Here is a 24,330-nt window from a genome sequence, read left to right as displayed (position 1 = left end):
TTATCGGAAAAAGAAAAAAGAAAAGTAGTTGTGCAATGAAAAAATCTAAATTTACGTGACTTTGACCAATTAGTTGTATAATATATATTATTATAATGTTTTTGAGGAAAAGTAGTCGTAAAATGACACTGTGTCAGGTAAAGCAAAAACTAAAAGTAAAACCATAGTATAGGCTTAAAAGAATATAAAAGCATGTGGTTCTTTTTGCTTGAAAGACCCTAATATATTGTTAAATTGCTCTAATTATGGACCAAAATTTAATTTTATTGGTATAAAAAAAATTAGGGTGTTCCCAAATTTTTTTTTAAAGGTAGATAAATATAAAATTTTAAATTTTTATGTATAATTTTTTTTTTTCCCAGGTCAGGGTGGTCCTGGGACCATCCTGGCCATAAGGCGGCGGCGCCGCCCCTGAGTTTATGGTTGATTATCATTTTGATTAAGGTTTGGGAATAAGTGTCATTTTGTGAAACATCAAAGAGGGTTGTTGTAATTTTACCATAATTTTAATTGATGCCATCTAATATGACTAAAATATTATTCAAAATCTCAGGCATTCCTGTCTTTGGGCTATAGGGTGCATTGTAATTAAAAGAACTTGCCAGTTTCTCCAGATTATATGAATTTTAAGCCTGTTTTATTCTTAGAATTATTATGAAGCTTGATGGTTTTACTCCTTATTTCATGCAGATGCTATTAACCCCAAAAGATCTAAGCTTCGTTGGCTATACATACAAGAATTTTGATGCTGTGAAAGGACTTAACCAAACTTTTGGTATGCATTTTTTACTTTTGATTTCAGCAGTTTGCTTTCTCTGAATAATTGCAGCATTTACTTTTCTTGTATTAGTCAACATGCATGAATTCCTCTCTTAGTGGGCATCTGCAAGCGTATTTGTATATGCATCCTCCTTTAGTTTTCTTTCTTTTCTACTTATTTGTGTATTTAGAATGTTCTGAATTCCATTTCAGACCCATCATGGTTTGTCCATTGGAAAAAAATATTTCAGTATCGGTCTGTTTCAGCCTAACATTTCGGGGGTTACTGCTAAAGTTATATATATTAAATAATTTACATACCTTAAGTTTGCATCCCATGATATTATAACATATCAAATTATTAATTCAAAATCAAATAATGTACATTTTTGATATCATCATCACATAAAATAAGTATACAGCATGTCATATATAAGTAAAGAAAAAATATATATTAATGAAGAAAAAACAATGTCATATGTGAGTAAAGTAAACAAGAAAAACACATTGTCAAAGCAAAATAATAATAAAATGTCATATGTGAGTGAAGTAATAAAAAAAATTAGTTTAGGAAAAAAATACTGATTTGTTTATATACTAATCAAAATCACCATAATCACCATACTGGGTGGAATTTAGTGGAATGGACTGAAATAGGTGGAATGGAGCTGAAAGGGCCGAAATTTAGAACGAGATGGAATAGATGAGTGATTTGTATTGGTTAACTAATTGGAACGGAAAATTCCTTCTGTTCTGGGCGGAACTGAACGGAATTCACAACTATAATTCACCATGTGCAGAAAATGAAGTATATATTTCGTGTTATACCAGTGCTGGCATTATGGTCAATTTTATTGTCCATATTAATGTTGATTTTGAACGTGAATGACCTGTCCAAACCCTGATTCTTTTCAGTGCTGAACAAGGATGTCAGTGTAAAGGTTCAGGTTTGGGAGGACAGATTATTGAGAGTAGAGTGTGCAGATGCTTTTCAGACAGGAATAGTTTATCCAACAGTTCTTCCCTCAATGGGTTGGTTAAGTTGGGCTGTTAAGTGGGTCCAATAAATTGCTGGTCCTCCTTTTTGTCTGTGTGGAGAACAAAATCTAATGAATTGTGTCCCACAACTGAATGATAGGACAAGATTCATTAGTACCAGAATTGGGGCTACAATCTTTTGTTGGGCATTAGGGTTTAGTAGCACTTAAATTTTTTAGTAGGGCACATCAATGAGTGCAACTATGACATGGAACCAACCCAACAGTGGTTGAACCCAATCATGGCCAAAATAATGCCTTTGGGAGGGGTTCCTAGGTAGTGCACTTGCATGGGTGAAATCCACTTAAGGTAGAATGGAGGTTTCATGCTTCCCATAAAATGCCTATGTTCAAGTGGAATTTTTCTGGAAAACAAGGCAACTATTCTCATGATCTCATTGGGTGAATCCAGGGAAAACAGTGTGACAATTAGTGGAATCTGACCAAAAAAACCCTTTTGCAAGTACTTCTGGTTCAGTGTTCAAACATCCACTCTGTGCCCCAATTTTCATGTTAATACAAGGAGTGGAATTTATAGTTTGAAATATAGTTAATGTCATATTCATATCACAGGATGAGATTTTGAAATGATTATTAAGCATATTTGGAACACAGAGCACCTATTTATTTAATGCCATAGATATCATGCAATGATATATGTCTGTGCTATCTCCAAATGTCCTTGTGGTAATTTTGAATTTCTGGTAACGGTAAACTGTTGGGATAGTTTCTGAAAATTTCCAATTTTTGTGCTTCTCCCTATTAGGGAAGAAATATGATTTTTTGAACTCTTTTAACCTTTACAGATCTCAAAAGAAGTATGTCACCAAAACGGCCATCTATTGATTCTATATTTAGTAAGGAATCTTCTTTTATCATCTCCTTCTTATAGGATATATTCATAACAACCAGCAAGTTTTGTGTAATTTAAATGAATGGAAAATTGATAGCCAGTATTTGCAGGTAATTCTAGGACAGATTATACTACTAAACAGACAGCCGAGGACACAGAGGTGCAGATGCTTGCATCATCAGGTGATCCCATGTTACCATAAAATAAAATCATGGGGTGACAAAATGGCAAGTTTGCTTGCCACCTGGATGTTTGCATATGTTGCAGCTTGGCTGCCATGGCAATTTTTACATATAACCACCATTTAAGTGTACAGCAGTATTTGAAGAACTTCTTAAAGAGCCCAGTGGAGGGAAAATGAGGCTTTAATTAGCTGAAAGAATTTGTGTATTAGAATTAAGAATTTAGAGCAGAGAGTTCTGGAACTTGTATCCTGGCTGCCCAGGTTGGCAGAGTTATACTTGCCTTCTCTAGTGGCAGTTTCTGGTCAAATTTTAATTAATGCCAAGTTACCAGGAGAGACTCAATAGACGTGTTAAATTAAGAAATTATTCACTGCAACTGTTTGCAAGCCTTGATGGGCACAAGTGACAAACTAGCTATTTAAATATATTGCCGCAAGGTATAAGACTCGTGAGGTGTTAGAATATGTCATTTAATTACCATCTGAATTTTGATTATTCTAGCTGTGGAATGTCTTTTTAAAGTTTACAATACATATAGAGGATTTTGAGTCTTGAATCTTTATATTGCCATGCTCTCTCTCTCTCTCTCTCTCTCCCCTAATCTTCTGCACTGGCATCCATGGTTTGTACATGAAGTTAATATGCAATGCAAAAATGAGAAGGTATCTCATGTATTAGATATATTTATCTTTTCTAATTTCTCGCATAGCTTGTGAGTTTTATGCGATGGTTACAGGATTAATACACTGTGAAAGGAATGATGTATATATCGAATGCATTCGATATTAATTATTAGAGGGATAATTATTAAGGGAAGAGAGATTGTAGTTGTGGTCTTTGGTTTTGTAGAAGAAATGCTAACAAAGTCACCCGTGGGCTATCTTCTAGCTACTCCAAGAATGAGTATACGAGTCACGAGGATCTTACTGTAATGCTTGGATTTAAAAATTTATATCATCTTTTGACTGGAATCGAGAATACATCTTCAACGAGGATGTGCTTTTTTTTTTTTTTTTTGGTTGAGAAGATTGAACGAGGATGCCTAGTTGTAACATTTTCTTGGTAACATTTCCTTGTAGTCAGCAAATATATATATATGAATATATGACAAGAGGACCTCGGTAAAAAATAAAAGAAATTCAGTAAAAAAAAAAACTACATTTTCTAGCTTGTTTGTTTCTTTTTTGATCTCTGCCAAACAATAAAACAATTTTCCCCTTGCAAGGTTGAAGTGGAACACCAAGGTCCAAACTCTAGAAAAGAGAAATACCATTAAGTCACGAGACTAGTACTATCCATATAATAAATTGATGATAATGAAAAGCAATAAACAAATCTGTTTTAATTAATAACCCAAATTCAGTTTAAATACACATGCGCATGCGCATGCACATGCACATGCATGCATTATCTTTTTTTCCCTCTTAATTAAGGAAGGATGGTAATGAAGGATGCATAATAAGTTCATACAGCAAGCCAATGGTTGCAAAAGTCTAAATTTTTCTTCTTTGCACGTGCAAATGTAGTAATGCATCTTCATAGAGGAATTGAATTCATTTAAGTTGACATTTACAGACAAATTAAAACAAAATAAAGAAGCTAACGCTCTTCTAGATTGAGTCCAATTTATTGGACAATTTTGCCACATACAAGAAGCACGTGATCAATTAAATTCATTAAAGTGTAGTGTGATATATCAACCTAGCAAATCTAGAGTCTTATTGGTGGCCCACTTTAAATTTGCAATAAATAAGTAAATAAAATTCACATGTATATGATATATCCCACTTTAAATTTATTTATTTATTTTTTATCTACACATCTATTTTTTTTAAGCTAAAATTAGTTAAAGTTCCTTACATACAACACCTAAGGTTTTTTAATTAAATTAAAGTATTTGATAAGTTGGATTTAGTTTTCTTTGGAAATAAAAACACTTTTTTTTTTTTAATTTTATTTTTTATAATGTAATAGTTATAACAATGGGAGAGACATAATTTGGATTATGAATTTCTTTATTGAAAATAGAAAAGAAATGCCATTTAAGCTACAAAAATTTGCATTATGTGCAAATAATTAGAGTCCTTGTGCAAACACAACTATATTTTGTTTGTTTTAAATTTATAACATACTCGTACGTTTAATTTGTGGTTCATGATTATCACATACATATATGATAACCATTGATAATTGAGAAAAAATGGATTTAGTTGTATCATTCACAAGCTAAAATATTGTAGATTTGGGTGTGAAAAAGATTCCGTCTCTAAAATTTTCCATTTGGAAAACAACTATCCTTCTTTTTTTTTTTTTTTTTTTGAGAAGCAAACAACTATCCTTCTAATAATTCAAAGTAATGAAATTCAATAGTTACTTCATCTATGATGTACTGAAACAAAACCCAAAAGCAATGCAATGCAGAGTGTGCACTGTTGTGTACGTAAGAAAAGTAATTTTTGGATGGAGTTATTAGGAGGATTGGAAAATAAAAAGGAAGGGGCAAGGAGCATGAGATGAGATTAGATGGGTGGAGATGCTTTAATATGCTCTTCTAGATTTGACATCTGTCCTTCTCATAACTCATCACACCCCCCACATACTCTCTCTCTCTGACCTTATTTATTTATTTATTTATTTTCTTTTTAAGTAATACTAGTGTTTATTTATTTATTAGTCTATCTTGCTCTCCACTCCCTTTCTTGCTCTTCAAAGTTTCATGTTTGAGATTGAAGTCCCACACCCACATCAATACAAATTTATTATTAAAAAGAAAGACTTCATTTTGAGATGTTATTTTTTAATGGTAAGCAAACCTTTTTCCATGTATCTTTTTTGTTTCTTCATTCTTTTATTCTTTCAATGGCTTTCATATGTCAAAAAGTCTATATAAGAGAGAAATAAAGAAACTAAAAGAAAGAAAGAGATGGAAGAGAAGACTCTACTGTTGACAAATTAGGTAGTCACCACTCACTACTGACTTTCTTCTCCTTCTTCTTTCACCGTCTTTGTCATGATTGATTAATTAGTCCATAGAGAGAGAGAGAGAGAGAGAGCTGGGTCTATTATTACTAGAGGCTGAGATGGGTTGCCTCAGATCCAGGGAAGTCTAAGTAATAAGTGAAAAAAGGTGCCATCTTTTCTAGGGTTTTCCTGTGATTCTTGGGACTTTGTGTTTCTTTTTCATGACACCCTTTTTTCTCTATCTTTCTTGTGTTAGGAAAAAAAAGGGGTTGGTTTCAAATTTAAATAATTTAATGTAATTTCGTTATCACAGTTTTTATTTGGCTTTGTATGTGTGTGTGTCCAATTAAAGTTGTTTTCTTTTTGTTTCTGGGTGTTTCTCTCTCATTGTAGTTGATGATGGAAGCAGATAAAGAAGAGTCCAGAGATGAAGTTGATAAGGTCCCAACTGAAACAGGTCTATGCTATCCATTTTAGGTTTATATATCTATTTCTATATATGGAAGCTGGGGATCCCTTGTTGGTTATGTGTTGACCAGATCTGACTTTTACTACCCATTTCCCTATCCCTATCACAACCTTTTTATTTAGCTCAACCCTCAAAGCAAAGCAAAGCAAGGTAAAGTTTGCATCATAAGTCATAGGCAATGGGGGGAATTAATGGTGTGTTCAGACTCGCCATTCACATTCCAATATCATTCTTATTAACCAGAAGAAAAGAAGGTAATGGATTAGTAGTTGAAAAATGACAGGCCGTGAAGGTTTGGGGGGTAACTTTTTGTACTACTGCTGCTGCTACCTAGATAAGGGTTTTGATTTTCATGGAGGAGATGTCTCCGGCGGTCACGGTGCCATTTAGAGTAGGTAACTCGGTCTCAGTGTGTGATAACCCGACCATAGCTGGTACACTTAAGCTAATGGCAGACACGGCTGGTCTATTATCTGATTCTGTTGCTGCTGGTGATGTGGTGAATGAAGTTAAGGTGTTGGATAACGTATCTCAAAATGAAACCAATTGGGCTGCTGATGATAACGGTGTGATAGCCCGTGGAAGTGAGGAAGATGATTCCTTATCATTGGAGTTGGAGGGTGATCAGATTCTTGATAGCTCTTGTTCTTTTTCAGTGGCTAGTGAGACCAGTAGTTTATGTGGAGAGGGAGAGGATATCTTTGCTCTTGACATAAGAACACCAACTTCCATGGACATCGAGAAGAACATATGTGGTGATGTTGATGTTGTTGCTAAGGCCCCCAATTCAGAAGAACTAAATGATGAGACTAAGACACAGATTGTGAGCGATCCTGTTGAAGAAGCTGGTGATGGGTCTGACCCAAAGCCATCTGCAATCGTTCATCAGTTACCTCTTCGTCTGGAAAGAGGGGCCAGTGGAACATCATCCGGCCGCAGTGTTTTTGAGGTAGAGTTTGTGCCTCTTTGGGGTTTTACATCGATGTGTGGAAGAAGACCTGAGATGGAAGATGCTTTTGCTACTGTGCCTCATTTTCTGAAGATTCCTATCCAAATGCTAATCGGTGACCGTGTATTTGATGGCATGACTAGATGTTTACCTGACCAGACTGTTCATTTCTTTGGAGTCTATGATGGCCATGGAGGGTCTCAGGTACCATTTATTTTGTTTCCTTCCTTTACATACATAAACTCTCTCCTTTTCTTTTCCTTACTGTCAAATGATGCATAACGGTCTTCATGACCACTGATTTACTCCCATGAGGTACTAATTTGTTCAGGTTGCAAACTATTGTTGTGGTCGTATCCATATGGCTTTGGCTGAGGAGATAGAATTTGTTAAGAAAGGCCTAACCGATGGAAGTATCAAGGACAATTGCCAAGAGCAGTGGAAAAAAGCATTCACCAATTGTTTTCTTAAGGTTGATGACGAAGTTGGAGGAAAAACTGGTCTTGAGCCTGTCGCCCCGGAAACTGTTGGTTCTACAGCTGTGGTTGCCATTATTTGTTCCTCACATATCATTGTTGCAAACTGTGGAGATTCAAGAGCAGTTCTGTGTCGTGGAAAAGAACCTATGGCATTGTCAGTTGATCATAAAGTAATAGACCTCTAATAGTAGTTTTGCATCTTTCTATAGTAATAATTGATTTTAGGAAACTGATAATCATTTAATAAATTTTTTTGTTGATATTGTTTCAGCCAAATCGAGAAGATGAATATGCTAGAATTGAGGCAGCTGGAGGCAAGGTCATACAGTGGAATGGGCATCGTGTTTTTGGAGTTCTTGCAATGTCAAGGTCTATTGGTGTGTGCTTCTTCACCATTACTTTATCCAATCTCATTGCATGTTTTGATCTTTGAGTTTCCCTGAGGTTGCTCCCGCACCAGGGGTTTCTTTTGTCGATAGCTTTGTTATAGGCTGGTTGCCCCATCGTGATGTTAATCACTAGTTACATTTTAAATAATTTGTATGGTCATATGGGATATACCAATTCTGCTCCACATGTATATTTGGATGCCAACCTGGAGTTATGTTTATGAATGTATTGCATTTTGTATGCACCAATTTGTGGCTCACGTAGTTTACAGCATTAAAATTAAGTGCAGTTGTGTGCTGAGGTGTTATGACCTCTGGAGATTCTTCCTCTAAATTTTTTGGGCTAACCTTGAGATGTAAGCTTCACTATGCCGCTGCATCAGGATACTGATTGGATTAGTCTGATTTCAACCTAAATTAATTTGTAAAGAGGGAAATGAAGGGAAACTGAAATTAGCAGATCATATTTAAGCAGTTTTTATAACTGGTTCACTTTAATTATTTCACCATGTTATGAAAGCAACTTTTGAGTTGTCAATGAGAGTTTCTGATTCTTGTGCTCATGGAAGTGCCTTAGAAAGTTTGGAATATCTGTTATATCCTGATGAACTCTATTTTGGGTTGCATTTGATATGTGTGGACAGTTTTCTAACTTCTAAGTCTGCTAAGCTTTCATGTAAGAAGAGTAGAACATCGTGGATATACACTATTCTTTTAAACTTTTAAAAGCCTACCATCGTTCCTCAAGTATATAGTTTTAATTTGTACAAACCACGTCTTCTGTGTTAATATCCTTAAAATTTGGAAATCACGTAGAAACTAGAAACTAAATTAGCGGATGTCTTTTTCTGTGGTATTTGAAATAATTTTATTCTGGTTCTGTCAATATTATATAATTAATTTATATTCCAATGAGGGCAGGGGTCTCAGGTTCAACTCCTAAAGTTGACCTGTGAACACACGCACAATAGAATATTGATATTTGTAAAGGACATTGATGCCTTTCTGAAATCAAACCTCATAATAATTTACTTCTTTAATTGTTTATTGTAACGGTCTTATGCAGATCATTTCAAACTAGCTTCTTCTTCCTTAGAGTTTGTAATTCCTATCATTTTCACTTTACTGTTGGAGCCTTGCTTCATCCAAAAAATGATAGATTATGTGCAGTATAACACAATATGATTTTTCCTCTTGTGAGATTTTCATGCTACTTAGACTCCAGAGATGATAATTTATTCTTTTTAGTTAAGTACTTCAGCAATTACATATCAAAAAGAACTTCAGCAATTAAAATACAAGTAGTTTGTCTGACTTGGTTGTGGGTTGCAGGCGATAGATATTTGAAACCGTGGATAATTCCAGAACCAGAGGTGATGTTTATTCCACGGTCAAAAGAAGATGAATGCCTTATTTTAGCTAGTGATGGTTTATGGGATGTCATGACAAATGAAGAGGTATGTGACTTGGCTCGGAAAAGAATACTTTGGTGGCACAAAAAGAATGGTGTTACTCTTCCCACTGAAAGAGGTGAGGGAATTGATCCTGCAGCTCAAGCAGCAGCAGAATTCCTCTCAAGCCGTGCTATTCAAAAAGGAAGTAAGGACAACATAACTGTGATTGTGGTGGATTTGAAAGCTCAAAGGAAGTTCAAAAGTAAAACATGATGGTTCGTTCACCCTCCTATTAGCTGTTTGATTCATGATTGTATGTTGGAGTATAAAATATGATCCAATATAGTTTTGCCCATCTTCTTTTCACCTGGGCTTTATGGCTTATTGAGAATAGCAGTCTGTATTTACTATAGAATATCCATGATTCTAGAACTCCTCACTGTTTCAAGAGTCTTGTTGTAGACTGTGCTGAGTTCTGGGTATGTAAATCTTATCAGCTTATTGTAGGACAATAGATGGTGACAGTTCCATGATTTTAGCATTGTGGCTAAATTGTATTCATTATGCCTCCGAGTTAAATGGCTCTGTGAGGTATTTACCTCGTATTGTTTCAACTGTGCGGTACTAATGAATTTTTTTTTAAGTCTCAGACATTGTACCAATTGCTTTTGCTAGAACTCTCTGCTCATTTTTTGAGATAGCAATGGACATGGTGCGGTATAAGTGGCTGCTCTGCTGATAATGGCAATGGAACAGTGGCATAAAGTGATAAAGGTGGATTTGCAGCAGTCTATGGTTATAACGATTCTGACAACTTTTGTTCATAACAATGAAGAGGCATGTTGTGATTGGTGTTAATAAAAGTGGTGTTGGTGTAGGCCTCATGTAATTTGTCATGTCAGTCATTGTGAATTGTGAAAAAGGATAGTAAAAATTGTTGTTTCTAGTATTAGCGGTTCAGATAGCGATGGGCAGTATTTGAAGATGATTAAGTGGGATCATTGATTGCCTTTACCTATAGAAAAAGTGACTAAATGGAGGTGTTAGATGGAAGTTAGGAAACGTGTGTTGTGTTTTCTGCATGCCATTAGTAGCAATGTGTAACTGATTGGAGTGTGTAATGTTCATTCCAGATGCATGTAGAATCCACGTGTAGATTCCACTTTTAACTTAGATGGATTTGTCATATATTTGTTTTAGCTCGTACACTTAGAAGCCAACAAATCCTCCAATTTTTTGCGTCTCTTACAACAATATGAGTAGGATTCTTGGAAAGCCACTTATTAAAATGTGAATTGGCGTGAGCCACTCATCCAAAAAGACATCTTAGTTGTGTCAACTCGATGAGACTCGAATGGAATCCATTTTTGGTCAACAAGGCTCATGATCATTGAAATGGTTTCTGTGTAACTTAAGAAATCCAATCAAACAGAATTTGATTGATCAGCAATCTATGGGCTCAAGGATTGAGGGAAAACAGCTGTTGGAAAGCAACAAGGGAATTTAGACCGATGGAAATCACCTCCTGTATTACATGTTATCTTGGTTTAAAAATCTCATGGATTAAACGCCCTCTTGTTTAGTTTGTTTTTATGGTAGGGCCATTAGATCTAACGGCTCAACCATTTATTAAATATCCTCTTGTTTCATTTCTACTCACAGAAAGTCTAACAATAACAATAAAACTTTTGTGTTATAATTTTTATTGCAACTAGTTGCAGATCTGCATGTTACGCGTGATAATATTTTTAGGATGATCCCATTAAATTTATTTTTTGCAATTTTGACTAATTTAATAAATAGTAATGTATTTCATAATCATATTTTCATTTATTATAGAAACAATCACAAATGTAATATATATATAATTTTTATTGTACCAAAATGAAAACAATACAATTTTTTTCAAGATTTCAAAAGGTAGTAAAAATATTAATTTTTTAATAAAAATTATTCATAACATTTTGTGTATCATTAAAAAGTATATAAAATTTGAAAATTATTTTTTTTAGTTTTAAAAAAAAATTTTCAAATCCAATTGTATCTAGTTTACAATAAAAAACACCAAAAAACTTATTAAAAAAAATCAACAAAAATTACAATTCAAAAAAAGAAAGGGAAAAATAAAAATCACACCAAAGTCAAACTTCTTCTTTCGAATATGTAAAACATTTCAAACGTGATGCGATCAAGCCAAATATCCAATGCATAATCAAATTAAAAAATTTTAATAAAATTTTGAAGCCACACAATAGAAATATGTCATTATTCCCAAGAGAAAAAGTGTTGGTTTTAACTTTATATATAATGATTGTAACCAAGAGCACAAAGGGGAAATTTAGAGTTTTTTTTTTTTTTTTTGGGGTAAATATAAGATGTATTGTGTTAATACCATCATAATCTAATCTAACACCTAATCCAACATATGGAAAATGAGCAGATAAATAAATAATTTTAAACACAAGATTGAATTTTTTTCTTAAAAATCTCAAAGAATACACAAATGAGATAAGGAATATGAGCAATACAAAATATTCGTAAATGCTTAAAACAATTACTCAAGCATCTAAAAATATCATATAATAAAGACAACAATTTGCTGCTAATTTGTTTAACAAAATATTTACAAATAATGAAAGGAAACTGCACAAATATTATCTTCTTCAACTACATTAATTGTTCTGCATCGTATTGTCTAAACTATTTTACTGTTTTTCAAATAAACTAAAACCTGACAACAACACAAAATATGGATGTATTATAAAATGATTTTTCCCTAAATCTGGTCAACAACATTAAAACTATTTTGTGTTGTAAATAAAATGATAAAAAAAATACTTGCATTAAGTAACACATATAAATTAGTCAATAATAAGACAATGGGAGTACAAACCTAAAAATAAAAAATAAAAAATCTAACAAAAAATGAAAAAATAAAAGAGAGAGAGAGAGAGAGAGAGAGAGATGGCGAGAAATAACATTTTTTTTGTGGGAAAAATGTGCATAAAATGGGACAGAATGACAAATTTATAGTAAGAAGATGAGAATAAGAAAAGTCAAAATAAAGGAAGATAAAGTGACAAAATTATATGTAAAGTTAAAACCATCTAAGAGGAATGGACAAAACTTAGGTACAATATCTTATGTGTTGTTCCTTAAATTGACCTTTTAAGATTCAGCTATATGGCTGCTTAACTAAAAAATATACTTTCATCCTATGAGAAAAAATCCACATGACAAAATTCTAAAAGAGGAATATAAAGAACAACACCTAAGTAATGTATATAAGTCTTGCCCAAGAGGAATATATATAGACAATACTTAGTTATAACATCAAAATTAAAGTAGGTGAATATGTAAAGTTAAAACAGTTTAAGATGAACTTGTAAAGCCAATGTGTATATATATATATATATATATATATATATATATATATATTTAATATTGTCAACAAAAATTAAAGGTAAAAAATAATGATGAAAAACAATACTAATGTGGCAATGACATGGAGGATGAGATGGCTTAATAGGAGTGTAGCAATAATAAATGTTACGTTTCAGTTTTTAGATATATATAGATATAGATTTTGATGTGGTCAACTATGAGTAAATAAAAAGTGGTTAGTTCATACGAAAATGAATGCCCACCACTCACAATCAATTTCTGAAATATGGCTATTATAATAACTTTTATATTATTGGCAGAAAAGTTGGTTATTTTTGGTTAAAACTTAAAAGGAGGAAAAGAACTCGCCACTTGGTCATCTGTCGAGCCACATTAGCAGCTATGCCATCATTTTCTTCCCATCTTTTAATTAATATATATATATATATATATATATATATATATATATTAATGTATGCAATAGTACATTATATATTTACACATTCTTAAAAGTCAAAACTAATTGTAACTTACTAATCATGATAGGACCATCACTTTTTACTACCATAACTTTACACATTCTTGAACCTAAATGTAACTTATAATAAAAAATACATATAATACAAACAACTTGGGTAGAGACACCATTTATTTATTTTTAGTTTATACTCACACGAAAAAATCCTATTCCATCACTATATTCATAATTGTATGCTAGTGTAGTATTCAAGGCTAGGTTGAAAGGTCCAGTTTGGCTCCTACTTAGATAACCACATGTCATTTTCATTAATTTCAAGAGATAGGGATAATAAACACCCACTTTGGTCAATTTCGGTCTATTTCTATTCAATTTAGTTCGTTTTGGTCTATTTCGGTCCATTCCAATCTACTTTGGTTCAATTCAGTCAATTTGGTGCATTTCAATCCAATTTGGTCCACTTTGGTCAAATTCTCTTTAGTTTGGTCCAATTTAGTCAATGTCGGTTCATTTCGGGTGAGTATAAACTAAAAATAAATAAAGTTGTTATCTTTACTATTTCTATCTCTTAAAGTTGATGAGAATGACATATGGTCCATTAAGCGAGAGCGAAATTGGACATTTCAACTTAGCCTTGAATCATTAGCATATAGATATGAATACAATTGTGGAATATGATTTTTTTTTTTAGATGAGTATAAACTAAAAATAAATAAAGTTGTTATCATTTTTTTCTTTGATTGTTAGATATAATCCTATTTTATAATAAATATAGTATATAATGATATAATGTTATTTTATTACACAGCATGACTTGGATAATGTGGTATTTACATCTATACTTTTTTATTTTGAATATTATTGTCATTATATTTTATTCTATAAATATGCTATTCTCTCTCATATTCCCTCCTTAAGAAAAAAGTGGTTATGCTATCTCTCATTCTAGATTTTTTAATTCTTTCTTGCAACTTTACTTTAGGTTGATGAATTTTTATGTTTTTTAATATCTCTACTATGGGTTGATATGTTTTGGTGTTGTGTATTTTAACTTCCCCATCATAAGTTATCTCTCTCTCCCTCTTATAGCTTTGGTTTGATTTTTTTTTTTTTTTTTTAGTTAATCCTTTGTTAAATTGGAAGTGAGAATTTGAATTTATATATAAACACAATCTATATGGCTACGTATTTGAATGTGCCTATCTATTATTTGAGTAATATTAATTGTAATTATGTGATAAGTTTTGATTATCATAATAATCTCCTTAAGATAATGACAAATTTGAATAATAAATTTGAAGTTAAAAAAATTTTAGTTCCACCAAAAGAAATTAGGAAAATATAATGCCTAATAATGATAGTTAGAAGAATATGAATCACTTCAAAAAAAAAAAAAAATCAATAAAAAAATACCAAAAATGATAAAATTATATATTTGTAAAAATAAAGAGATAGAAATTACTTTTATAAATTGTTTAATTTGTAGGGAGAACAAATTATCTTCAATAAAATTTAAAGAATAAATTATACCTTATATTTATACCACATCTCAAAATAATTATATATTCTCATACATTAGTGAGTCTGTGACTAGTAATATTTAAAAGCTGCATTTCGGTCTACTGAGTGATGTTTTAGGAGAAAAGGTTTGTGTAGAAAGAAGAGTTCAATTATGTCACATTCTTAGCGTAATATTGGTAGGTTCTTAATAAAATTATATTTTTTTATATGTTATTAAAGTATCGTATTTTTATTTATTAATAAAAGTGATGGATTTACTTATATCTACTTTATCTTTAGGCCATTCAAGACATATAGAGGAAGGACTATTTGTAAAAAGCACTAAAAACAAATTTCAACTGCATATTACATTATTTACAAAATAAATAATTGAATGTAAAATGTATTATGTTTTCTTAAAAATAAAAAATAAAAAATAAAAAACTTATAAAATTTGAAACACTTTCAAATAACAAATACAAATGACCTAATTTAAAAAACTTTATATATTATGTCAACTATACTTTGTTAGAAAATAATGACAGTATTTTAAGAAGGGTCTGTGACTAATATTTATAAGTCTCATTTACTATTTTCATTTATCATGGGTCTAAGAAACTTAAATAATGATATCCATTGGTTTACTTTTGACCTTATATTTTAACTTTTAAGATGAGTTTATTTTCTTTAAAAAAAAATAACTGACGAGTTTATTTTATATTTTTTTTTGAGAACATGACGGTTTTATTTTAGTAGTAAACATGTATTAACACATACGCCCTTTGAATCATCTATCTCCTTCAATAATGATACTTGTCAAAGAACTTTCTAACTTTTAGTAGCATTGTATGTTGTCTCTGATAAGGATAACCGGAGTTCAAATTCTCTCTCCTATATTGCCTGTGTTTTTGTAACTTGTAACTATCAAACTATTAATAAAAATAAATAAATGAAATAATATGCAATTTGAACTTCTATGGAAGGGGGTAAAATAAATTCATCCATACAGCTTTCATACACGCAAGACACAACAGGAAGAAAAAAAAATGAAAAATAAAGGCAAAACCCTAATTAAGAACTGACTCCAGAAAATATTATTAAGAGTGCTGTTGTTCGGGAATCACTTGTTAGGGCATATTTGAATTTATGAAAACAAAGGAAATTTGATCCACTAGCTTTCTTGTAAAATGACAAGAAGGCCAAATAAGCTTCCTAGTACTTCCTGTGTGCCAACTCCTTCACGGCCTCGGCAAGATCTTTCTCATTTTGAACACTCTGAACCCAATTTGCATTGATGTGAATTCGTTCAATGCTCTGTTTCAGGGTTCTTGCAATAGAGGGCATACTGCGGCTTGCAAAATACTCCTCTATTTCCTTGGCCTTCTCGAATGACGCAAACTGGGGGAGTGGAAGAACCAAATGAGACAAAAGGCTAAGCATTCGTAATAAATAATTAACTTCATTTGAATTTAAAATTCAACATAACATCTGTAATTGATACAAAGGGCACAAACTTGATACTAGAGAACTAACTACAGAAGAGATCAGAGGAGGGAGTGAGAGACAAACCGGAGAGACAATTGCACTGACAAAGCGAGTTATTAGAAATCCGGAACCCCAGGTTTTTGATATATGCTCCCAGTTATCCTGTATTTCGATCATATTTATAAGGGGAAAAAAAAACATCAGATAACAAGCAGCTCATGTATGCCTTCGACTTTTAACAACACTACTCCTAATTGTTTCAAGGACAATATATCATGCAAATATTATGCAAACCGCAATGTGTTTTTTACATTACTGATCGAGTATTACCTTCAGCCATGTCCAAGCTGTTTCACGCCCTTCCATACTTATAGCAAGTCCAAAAATAGCATCTTGGCTACGAACCTTAATCAAGTGGAAAATGAAGTCCTCATCAGTGTCCAGTGTTCCATTTGACTACAATTTATCAACTCAAATGAAATTTTTTTTAACCTCCACAATTATATTAAACCAAGATACCTCAGAAGACAATAAAAAGTTGAGAACTTCAAGAATTATGTTGGGGTCTGAAGAAGATGCTAATGAACCTACAAGCAAAATAAGATACATGGTTCTAATTCAGTAAAGAGAATCTGATGCTCAACATCTTAAATAATGATATGATATTACTTAGGATGCGTGTTTTCTCCTGGCTTAAATCAGTTTCTTTGTACAATCTCAGAAGAGATTCAAAAGCCGATTTGTTCGAGTTGCTGACCCTCCGCATTACAGCCACATATGCTGCCTGCAATCAAACCCACAATATACATCAATAGCAATTGTAAATGGAGAAATACTAGTGGACCAATGCTTGTTTCACCAACCTTTCTTGTGTCAGGAGGGAGGAGTGGAGTGTTTTTGTCATCCAAGAATGCACGAAAACGCCTGCTTGCTTCATTTAGTGTCAGATCATGTCCAAACAAAGCAAGGGCATTCAAAACCTCTCCTCTCAACATTGCATCTAGATGGCTCTCACCTGTCTTAGGGTCCCAACCAAGCTTCCTGCAAAGAAATTCAAACATTAAAGGAAAAAAATAAATGGAGAAATAAATTAAAAAAGAAGCTAAAAGTTTTTGAGTGCTCGTTAATTGGGTTAAAGACACACTGGGTTTCCATTAGCATGTAAGGTCTCATATAACTCATTGATGGTCTTCAATTTCCATGTCAAAGACCTCTTCTCACTAACTTTTCTGACATCCTAGCAGCTTCTTTAGCAAGTATTATACAGATTATACTAGCAACTTCCAAGGTGACCACTAAGGTTCATTCAATATACTCAATAGTAAGCATGACAAATTTTTCCGGACTAAGTATACGTAAGATATCCTAAAAAACAAAGACGAATATGCAAATACAATTTGCCTATTAAATATTGCAAGAAATATCTACATCCTAGATCTCAGGGAAAAACTTTGTAAAGTTATCCCTACAAAATTTATATAAGTTTTGTACATTTAGCTCTACAAAACTTGACAGTAAAATAAAGTAAACCTTAATCGATTGCTATTTTTTTCTTTGGGTCTTTTTCTTCTTCCTTAAAGCTGCTTATATCCACATTTATAAATGTTAATATTTTCTGAGACATTAATAGATATCTCTAGCCGCAATCAAGCATTAACTCCAACTGTTTATTTGCTAATGGCAACTTTATTTAAGAAAGAAATTTAAATCAGAAAATGTCTCACACACACACACACACACACACACAAAACTTGGAATATGTGGGCTGCCTTTTTGTGCACTACAGTACCTCAAATTACCTTATGGCTAATACTTATAGTCACTATCTCATTGGACTCTAAAAGGTCATGCTAAAAAAGCAGTCGACAGCACAACCCCACAGACTTATAGACAAGGACCACCATAGGAATTTCAATTATTTGTATGTAAAAATACTTACTCAGCAGAACACTGGAAAAGGCTAATAAAAAATTGTTTAACGTAATCCACTAAATCAGGGGTTGCATCAGCTGCAATTCTTACAATTTTATAACTTATCTGTGAACAAAGACACCAGAATTAGGATTAAGAACATAACTGAAATAAACATAAATGAGGTAAGATGGTGCACATTACACTAATCAAATTAGACAGCACGGTATATTCAACTTCCTCCCGGTAAGCACCCATCAAGGTTAGCAATGAGGTCAAAGACTGCTGGCGAGCCATACAAAGGGCAAATGAATCATCCAGAATGCCTGTTAAAGGAAGTTGTTGTTGTTAAGTGCTCTTTTCTAGCATCAACGGAAAAAAAGAAAAAAAGCAAGTACAATTACAAAATAGCCAATTTACCAAATCTGTCCGTTGCAGATAAGTAATTGTTCTCTATTGCATATCTAAGTCTAGCTGCAAGGTCCTCATCATATTTCACCCTATAGAAACCAGCCTGATCAACATTAAGTTTTATCCAAGCAGATGCTGAATTGCTTTTATCACTCAGGAATTCCTTGATATTAAGAGTTTCAGATTTTGTCTGCAGTAGAAAATTCTTGTGCGCATCATATGAGCCACAGCATAATGTTATAGGGACAATCCATTGCCCATCCCCATGGGAACCGCTTGACAAAAATTGCGACTGCCATTATTACAAACATTTGTCACAATTTAGAAACTTCTAAAACATATTATTAAGCGAAACTCATTACAAATTGACACAGCTGAATACACAACTAAGTTAAAGTTGTTATTTCAAGACAAAAATGTCTGAGAGAGAGCAGACATAAGAAACCTGCTGAAACACCAATGTCTGATCTTTGATTTCCACAGAGACAACTGGGTATCCCTTTTGCTTTGTCCACGAATTCATTAGTTTGTTCACAGGCTCACCAGATCCCTCCTCAAGAGCAGCCCATAAGTCTTCTGTCTTGGCATTTGAGCAAGCATATTTTTTTATATATGAAGCAAGTGACCTCTGATTACATACACAAATCAGAAAAAAAAGGGGGGGAAGAAGCATAAATGGTCAATTAAAACTACAAAAAAATTGGTAATGCAAGAAAAACGATAATTAACTGACAAGTACATCACAAATATTTCTCATCTCAAATGAGCAGGCCATAGTATACTTCTTAATTTCAATACAGAATCAACCACCTAATCACTATTACTATCAGATATAAAAAAACCATATTTGTATATTTTCCTTACAAGCCACCTGAAAGCAAAAGGTACAAGGAGATACTTTCTCGTTCTCTACAAAGAATTGATCGCTTGTTAGAAAGGCATTGACATTAACTGACCATATGATGGATGTTCATAATGCTGATCGCACAAACTCAGATCCAACAACCAGCATACTCTATTGAACTACGACTAAATCTAATAATTCTTTCAAATAAAATTTGAAAAATTAATCCCATGAATTGCAGAAGGTGATTGGTTGACACCAATCGAAATAAAAAGGCACAAGCCTCAACAGCACTCAATTCAATAATACCTGGTAGCTAATCTAGCAGGGGTTATGTCACCAGATATCGGGTAGAAATGTTTTCTGATTATCTCTAATCTAGATGACCATCACAACTTCATCTCAATATAACTAGAATGAAATACTTTTTAAATTATTAATTACATAGTATTCATCACATTATTGGTTATCTCACCTCTTTCAAAAAATAAATTTTATAATTCCACATTACCATCAAATCATTTTCTAAAAGAAAAATATCTTAACCTCTTTTGAAGTCGCAATAAGAAGATTTAATTGCCTATTTTTCTATGTTTGAAAGCTTATAAGGTTTTCTATAACATAAATTTCAGGAGAATTTTGGTTAATGGAGGGAAAAAACAAGTTTCTTCAATCATAAGAAATATTTTAACTTGTACAAGACACATATAAAAGTGATAAACCTAATGACCAACCTGAAAGCATTCAGCACCAAGATAACTTTGCAGCATCCGGATAACAGATGCACCTTTTCTATAACTTATGGCATCAAAAATTTCATCGATCTCACTAGCATGATTTATCTCCACCTAAAAAACAGAGCGCTTAAATTGAGATATGCTCGTAAAACTACTAATACTAATTCCTTAAAATAGATCATACTGAGACAAAAACATAGCCCATGCACAGTTACCTCAATGGGGTGTGACTCTGCAAGCCCATCCAGCCTCAGACCCTCTGTGGATTCATCAAGAAACTGAGTCCATATTTTCCATTCTGGAAACAAGCTATCAGTTGCTAAATAGCTAACCTGAACACATACAAATAATTGACATAATTTACAAGCATATTTTGCACCTATGTATAAGATTATATGGGCATATGACTAATGAATATACCCATGTTGCGAACCCCTCATTCAGCCATAAATGAGTCCACCATTCCATTGTTACAAGATTGCCAAACCACTGGTGTGCCAATTCATGGGCTACGACAGTTGCAACCTTCATAGTATCCAAAAGAAATGATTACAAGTTTTGTGGGGTTGTTATTATATCAATAGCTCCATATTACATTTGCCAAACTAAATACAAACAAGAAGAGCAACATTCACAATTGCACATTACCCTCTGCTTATTGGCAGCTGCAGAATGCTGTTCGTCGTAGAGCAAAGCTGTTTCCCGGTATGTAACTAAACCATAATTCTCCATGGCCCCAGCAGCAAAATCAGGGATTGCAATCATATCCAATTTGGGAAGAGAGTAAGGCACTGCAAAGTATCTGTAGAAAGTATCATGGTTAATCTGAATTCCTGATAAGTGCCAAAATGCAACAACTTAAGGGATCACTAGCACCCACAATCCAGTGTCCAATTATATGTATTTCTCAGCTATATAATTGCAATTCTCTGACAAGCCATTGTTAATTTGGTGGTAATTCACAGAAAATCTTACTCTTTGTATAATCCAAGTGTCTTCACAGCAACGTCCAATGCAAATTTCCCTTGATCTGCCTTACCTACCTGACAATATACTCGAACTTTGATCCCTATATGGAGATGTAAGATTACAATGTCAACAAAAAAAAAGCTGTATTCTCACAAGACGCGATGAAAATAGCGGATGAAGTGTACCATCAGATGTGTGATCTTCCACATAATCAAACAATCCAACAACAACTGCCACCAAATATGTAGACATTATTGGTGATTCTTGATATGAAACTGTCTTCAGATGCCCATCCACTTTTTCTTCAATGATTGGCATGTTGGAAAGAGCTATTAGTTCAGATGGCACATCCAGTGTGATTTTGAATGTAGCCTACAACACCCAATGCCACAAAAGAAGGGCCAAATAAGCTTTTATTTGTGTTCATTTGAAACATAATCAGGCAGATCTACTTTCAATCAAAGAATTCTTTAGCCACAAAATCAAATCACTAGCTCCATTCTTTTTTATTGACCCAATGGGTCTTAAACCCACGGCCTCACCCGCCACCTAGCTCTTACAGGGGGAGGAGATGTCAATTGAGCTAGACCAACGCTATCTTAATTTTTTTTTTTTTACTAGGTCCAAAACACAATCTAAATGAGAGGAAAATACTTCATATTTCAGCAAAAGATGCAACAGAAGTACAAGATCTTAATAAACCAAGTGAGAGGGGGAGAGAGAGAGAGAGAGAGAGAGATTCTGACACCTTGCAGGCAGGTTCATCCCAGCATGGAAAGCATCGCCTAGCATCAGCTGGTTCAAACTGCGTAACTGCCATATTCTTTTTCTCACCATTATGCTCATATGTACTACGAAGCAGAAGAAGAACTCAATTAAATAGATGTAACTAATAAAAGAAGAAGCAAATAGAAACTTCAAATATTGTATAGTACATGTTTCTAAACAAAAGAAAGAAAGAAAAAAAAATTGTACAGTAGATTAAGAAAAATTCCATGGACATGGACCCAATGAAATCTTAATCTCCTCCCACATAAGGTAAACGGTGGATGGTGAAGTCATAGATTCAGTCCTATAATAGATACACACATATGTAGGATATTATCTTTAAATTTTGTAACAATTTTTATGGTTCGAAAATCCAAACTTGAAAATTGGAATGATTCAATTATTCTAGTTAGTACTGAGCTGAGCTGAGCAGAATGCAAAAGAGAAATGAAAACGATGTAATTGAATTGAATTGAGAAATAAGATAAATGTTTGTTTGTATAAAGCTTATTATTATTATTATACCTTCTATAGAAGCCCTTCATTTTATCGTTCAAGGTTCCTTGAAAAGCGATATTGAGAACTCCGATTCCAAGGGGAAGCGTGTGAGGGAAGTCCAGAACCAAAATCTCATCCGCTTCAACCAATTCAATTTTTGAGGGCTCCAAAACCTAAACGAATAAACATAAATAATAGCAAATCAATCAATCAATCTGAAGATGAAAAGAAAGGTCAAAGATGATGATGATGATTACCTTAGAAGAAGAAGAAGAGTCGAAGGAAAGGGAGGCAGAATGGACGGAGAGATCGGCGGCATTGAGGACGATGAAGGTGGTATCGGCGACGATGTGGAGGTGGATGGCGACGGAGCCGGCGAAGTTGCAGGCAGTGAGGTCTGGTTTGAGGCGTATGTCGTAGCGCTTCGGAACAGCGAATTTGGGGAGGCGAGACTGCCCTTTGAACTGCTCCATAGATTTTGAGATTCTCTTCTCTGTTAAACCTAAACCAAAACCAAAACCAAAAGCAAAGATAGAGATTTTGGATGAGGACACAAGTCACACAACACAACGCAAGCAATGCTCTCTCTAGTCTAGGTCTCTACGCAACCGGTGGATCTCTGTTTCTATCCTCCTCTTCTGTCAGTTAACTTATAATATTCATTAAAAAAATAAAAATAAAATCATAAACTTATAATATTTTACTAATTTCATCACACTCGCTATGTTTGTGGGATGAGACTTTTTTTGTTTTTGTTTTTGAGTCTAATATAATTTTTTAATTTGAATTTGTCAATTATTAGAGAATTTAAAAAAAAGTAAATGGTGTTGAGGCAGAATGGACGGAGAGATCGGCGGCATTGAGGACGATGACGGTGGTATCGGCGACGATGTGGAGGTGGATGGCGACGGAGCCGGCGAAGTTGCAGGCGGTGAGGTCTGGTTTGAGGCGTATGTCGTAGCGTTTCGGAACAGCGAATTTGGGGAGGCGAGACTGCCCTTTGAACTGCTCCATAGATTTTGTGATTCTCTTCTCTGTTAAACCTAAACCAAAAGCGGCGATAGAGACTTTGGATGAGGACACAAGTCACACAACACAACGCAACCAATGCTCTCTCTAGTGATAGTCTAGTCTCTACGCAACTGGTGGATCTTTGCTTCTATCCTCCTCCTGTCAGGTGTAATTTACAAAATACACTCGTTAAACTGGGCCCCGTCATTGCAAGGTTTTATTATAAACTTATAATATTCTTAAAAAAAAAAAAAAATCATAAACTTATAATATATTACTAATTTCATCACACGTGCTATGTTTGTGCAGCGGGACTTTTTTTCTTTTTGAGTTTAATATAATTTTTTAATTTGAATTTGTTTATTATTAGAGAATTTAAAAATGAGTAAACGGTGTGCGTTACTTTTTAGAAATTAAAAAAAAAAAAAAAAAAACTACCCACATCATCTAAAACAAACAAGCAAATTATAATTGAACCCTAAATTTTTTATTCAACCATAAAAAACTTTATTAATTGAGTTAATTGAAACTCACTGTATTGTACTTTCTCAATTACATATAATGTGAATTGGTAACTTTCTGACATTCTATGAAGCGTGAACTATATGAAAGATGTTATAAAAAATTTAGTTATGAATTGAAAATTATGATATTAAACCAAAAAAAGAAAAGATACTCTATATTTATTCTGATAAACATTACCAAATAAATAATTATTATAATAATAACAAAATAAATAAATTGTGTTGGTATAATAATTATTAAATATAAAATAATAACACCTAAATAAAAAATTATTATCTTGTAACAATAGCTAAATAAAGGGTCGTGTTGGTGCAGTGCATTTAATGTGGAGGTG

The 24,330-nt window shown here is 33.2% G+C and overlaps 2 protein-coding genes across 7 annotated transcripts; one reads left to right on the top strand and one right to left on the bottom strand.

Annotated features, from left to right (window-relative positions):
- The first annotated feature begins 5,489 nt into the window (after window positions 1–5,489).
- Window positions 5,490–10,661, top strand: LOC112010593 (protein phosphatase 2C 77). Of its 6 annotated transcripts, none has more exons than XM_065768715.1 (5): window positions 5,490–5,637; window positions 6,189–7,417; window positions 7,545–7,862; window positions 7,964–8,069; window positions 9,414–10,124. In XM_065768715.1, the coding sequence occupies exons 2-5, from the start codon at window positions 6,617–6,619 to the stop codon at window positions 9,746–9,748; spliced, it is 1,560 nt and encodes a 519-aa protein (XP_065624787.1). In that variant the 5' UTR covers window positions 5,490–5,637; window positions 6,189–6,616; the 3' UTR covers window positions 9,749–10,124. The 6 variants fall into 6 exon arrangements, with proteins under 6 accessions (XP_065624787.1, XP_065624789.1, XP_065624791.1 ...); XM_065768717.1 differs by lacking the exon at window positions 5,490–5,637 and adding an exon at window positions 5,669–5,790; XM_065768719.1 differs by lacking the exon at window positions 5,490–5,637 and adding an exon at window positions 10,151–10,661 and having other exon boundaries at window positions 5,682–7,417; window positions 9,414–9,750.
- Window positions 10,662–15,792: 5,131 nt separating this feature from the next.
- LOC111985176 (aminopeptidase M1) lies at window positions 15,793–23,097 on the bottom strand. Its single transcript, XM_024016818.2, has 19 exons — window positions 22,718–23,097; window positions 22,488–22,633; window positions 21,943–22,045; window positions 21,380–21,566; window positions 21,201–21,294; window positions 20,874–21,027; window positions 20,646–20,750; window positions 20,441–20,557; window positions 20,223–20,336; window positions 19,090–19,272; window positions 18,654–18,936; window positions 18,438–18,559; window positions 18,262–18,359; window positions 17,186–17,363; window positions 16,992–17,106; window positions 16,842–16,909; window positions 16,653–16,727; window positions 16,407–16,484; window positions 15,793–16,235 (listed from the first exon to the last, which is right to left on the bottom strand). The coding sequence occupies exons 1-19, from the start codon at window positions 22,931–22,933 to the stop codon at window positions 16,050–16,052; spliced, it is 2,622 nt and encodes an 873-aa protein (XP_023872586.2). The 5' UTR covers window positions 22,934–23,097; the 3' UTR covers window positions 15,793–16,049.
- Between the last annotated feature and the right edge of the window lie 1,233 nt (window positions 23,098–24,330).

Source organism: Quercus suber, unplaced genomic scaffold (assembly GCF_002906115.3).
Source record: "Quercus suber isolate HL8 unplaced genomic scaffold, Cork oak 2.0 scaffold_990, whole genome shotgun sequence".
NCBI classification, from domain to species: Eukaryota; Viridiplantae; Streptophyta; class Magnoliopsida; order Fagales; family Fagaceae; genus Quercus; species Quercus suber.
Note: the sequence above shows the minus strand (reverse complement) of the source record. Positions and strands in the feature narration are given on the sequence as shown.

What these genes read in the sequence shown, in the direction of transcription:
- LOC112010593 (XM_065768719.1), top strand. Translation starts at nt 6,617, where the DNA reads ATGGAGGAGATGTCTCCGGCGGTCACGGTGCCATTTAGAGTAGGTAAC. An exon ending in ATGGCCATGGAGGGTCTCAG is followed by an intron (nt 7,418 to 7,544) that starts GTACCATTTATT and finishes TAATTTGTTCAG; the next exon opens with GTTGCAAACTATTGTTGTGG. An exon ending in TGCAATGTCAAGGTCTATTG is followed by an intron (nt 8,070 to 9,413) that starts GTGTGTGCTTCT and finishes TGTGGGTTGCAG; the next exon opens with GCGATAGATATTTGAAACCG.
- LOC111985176 (XM_024016818.2), bottom strand. Translation starts at nt 22,933, where the DNA reads ATGGAGCAGTTCAAAGGGCAGTCTCGCCTCCCCAAATTCGCTGTTCCG. An exon ending in ATCTGCAACGGACAGATTTG is followed by an intron (nt 18,560 to 18,653) that starts GTAAATTGGCTA and finishes TTCCTTTAACAG; the next exon opens with GCATTCTGGATGATTCATTT. An exon ending in TGCTGTCTAATTTGATTAGT is followed by an intron (nt 18,360 to 18,437) that starts GTAATGTGCACC and finishes CTTTGTTCACAG; the next exon opens with ATAAGTTATAAAATTGTAAG.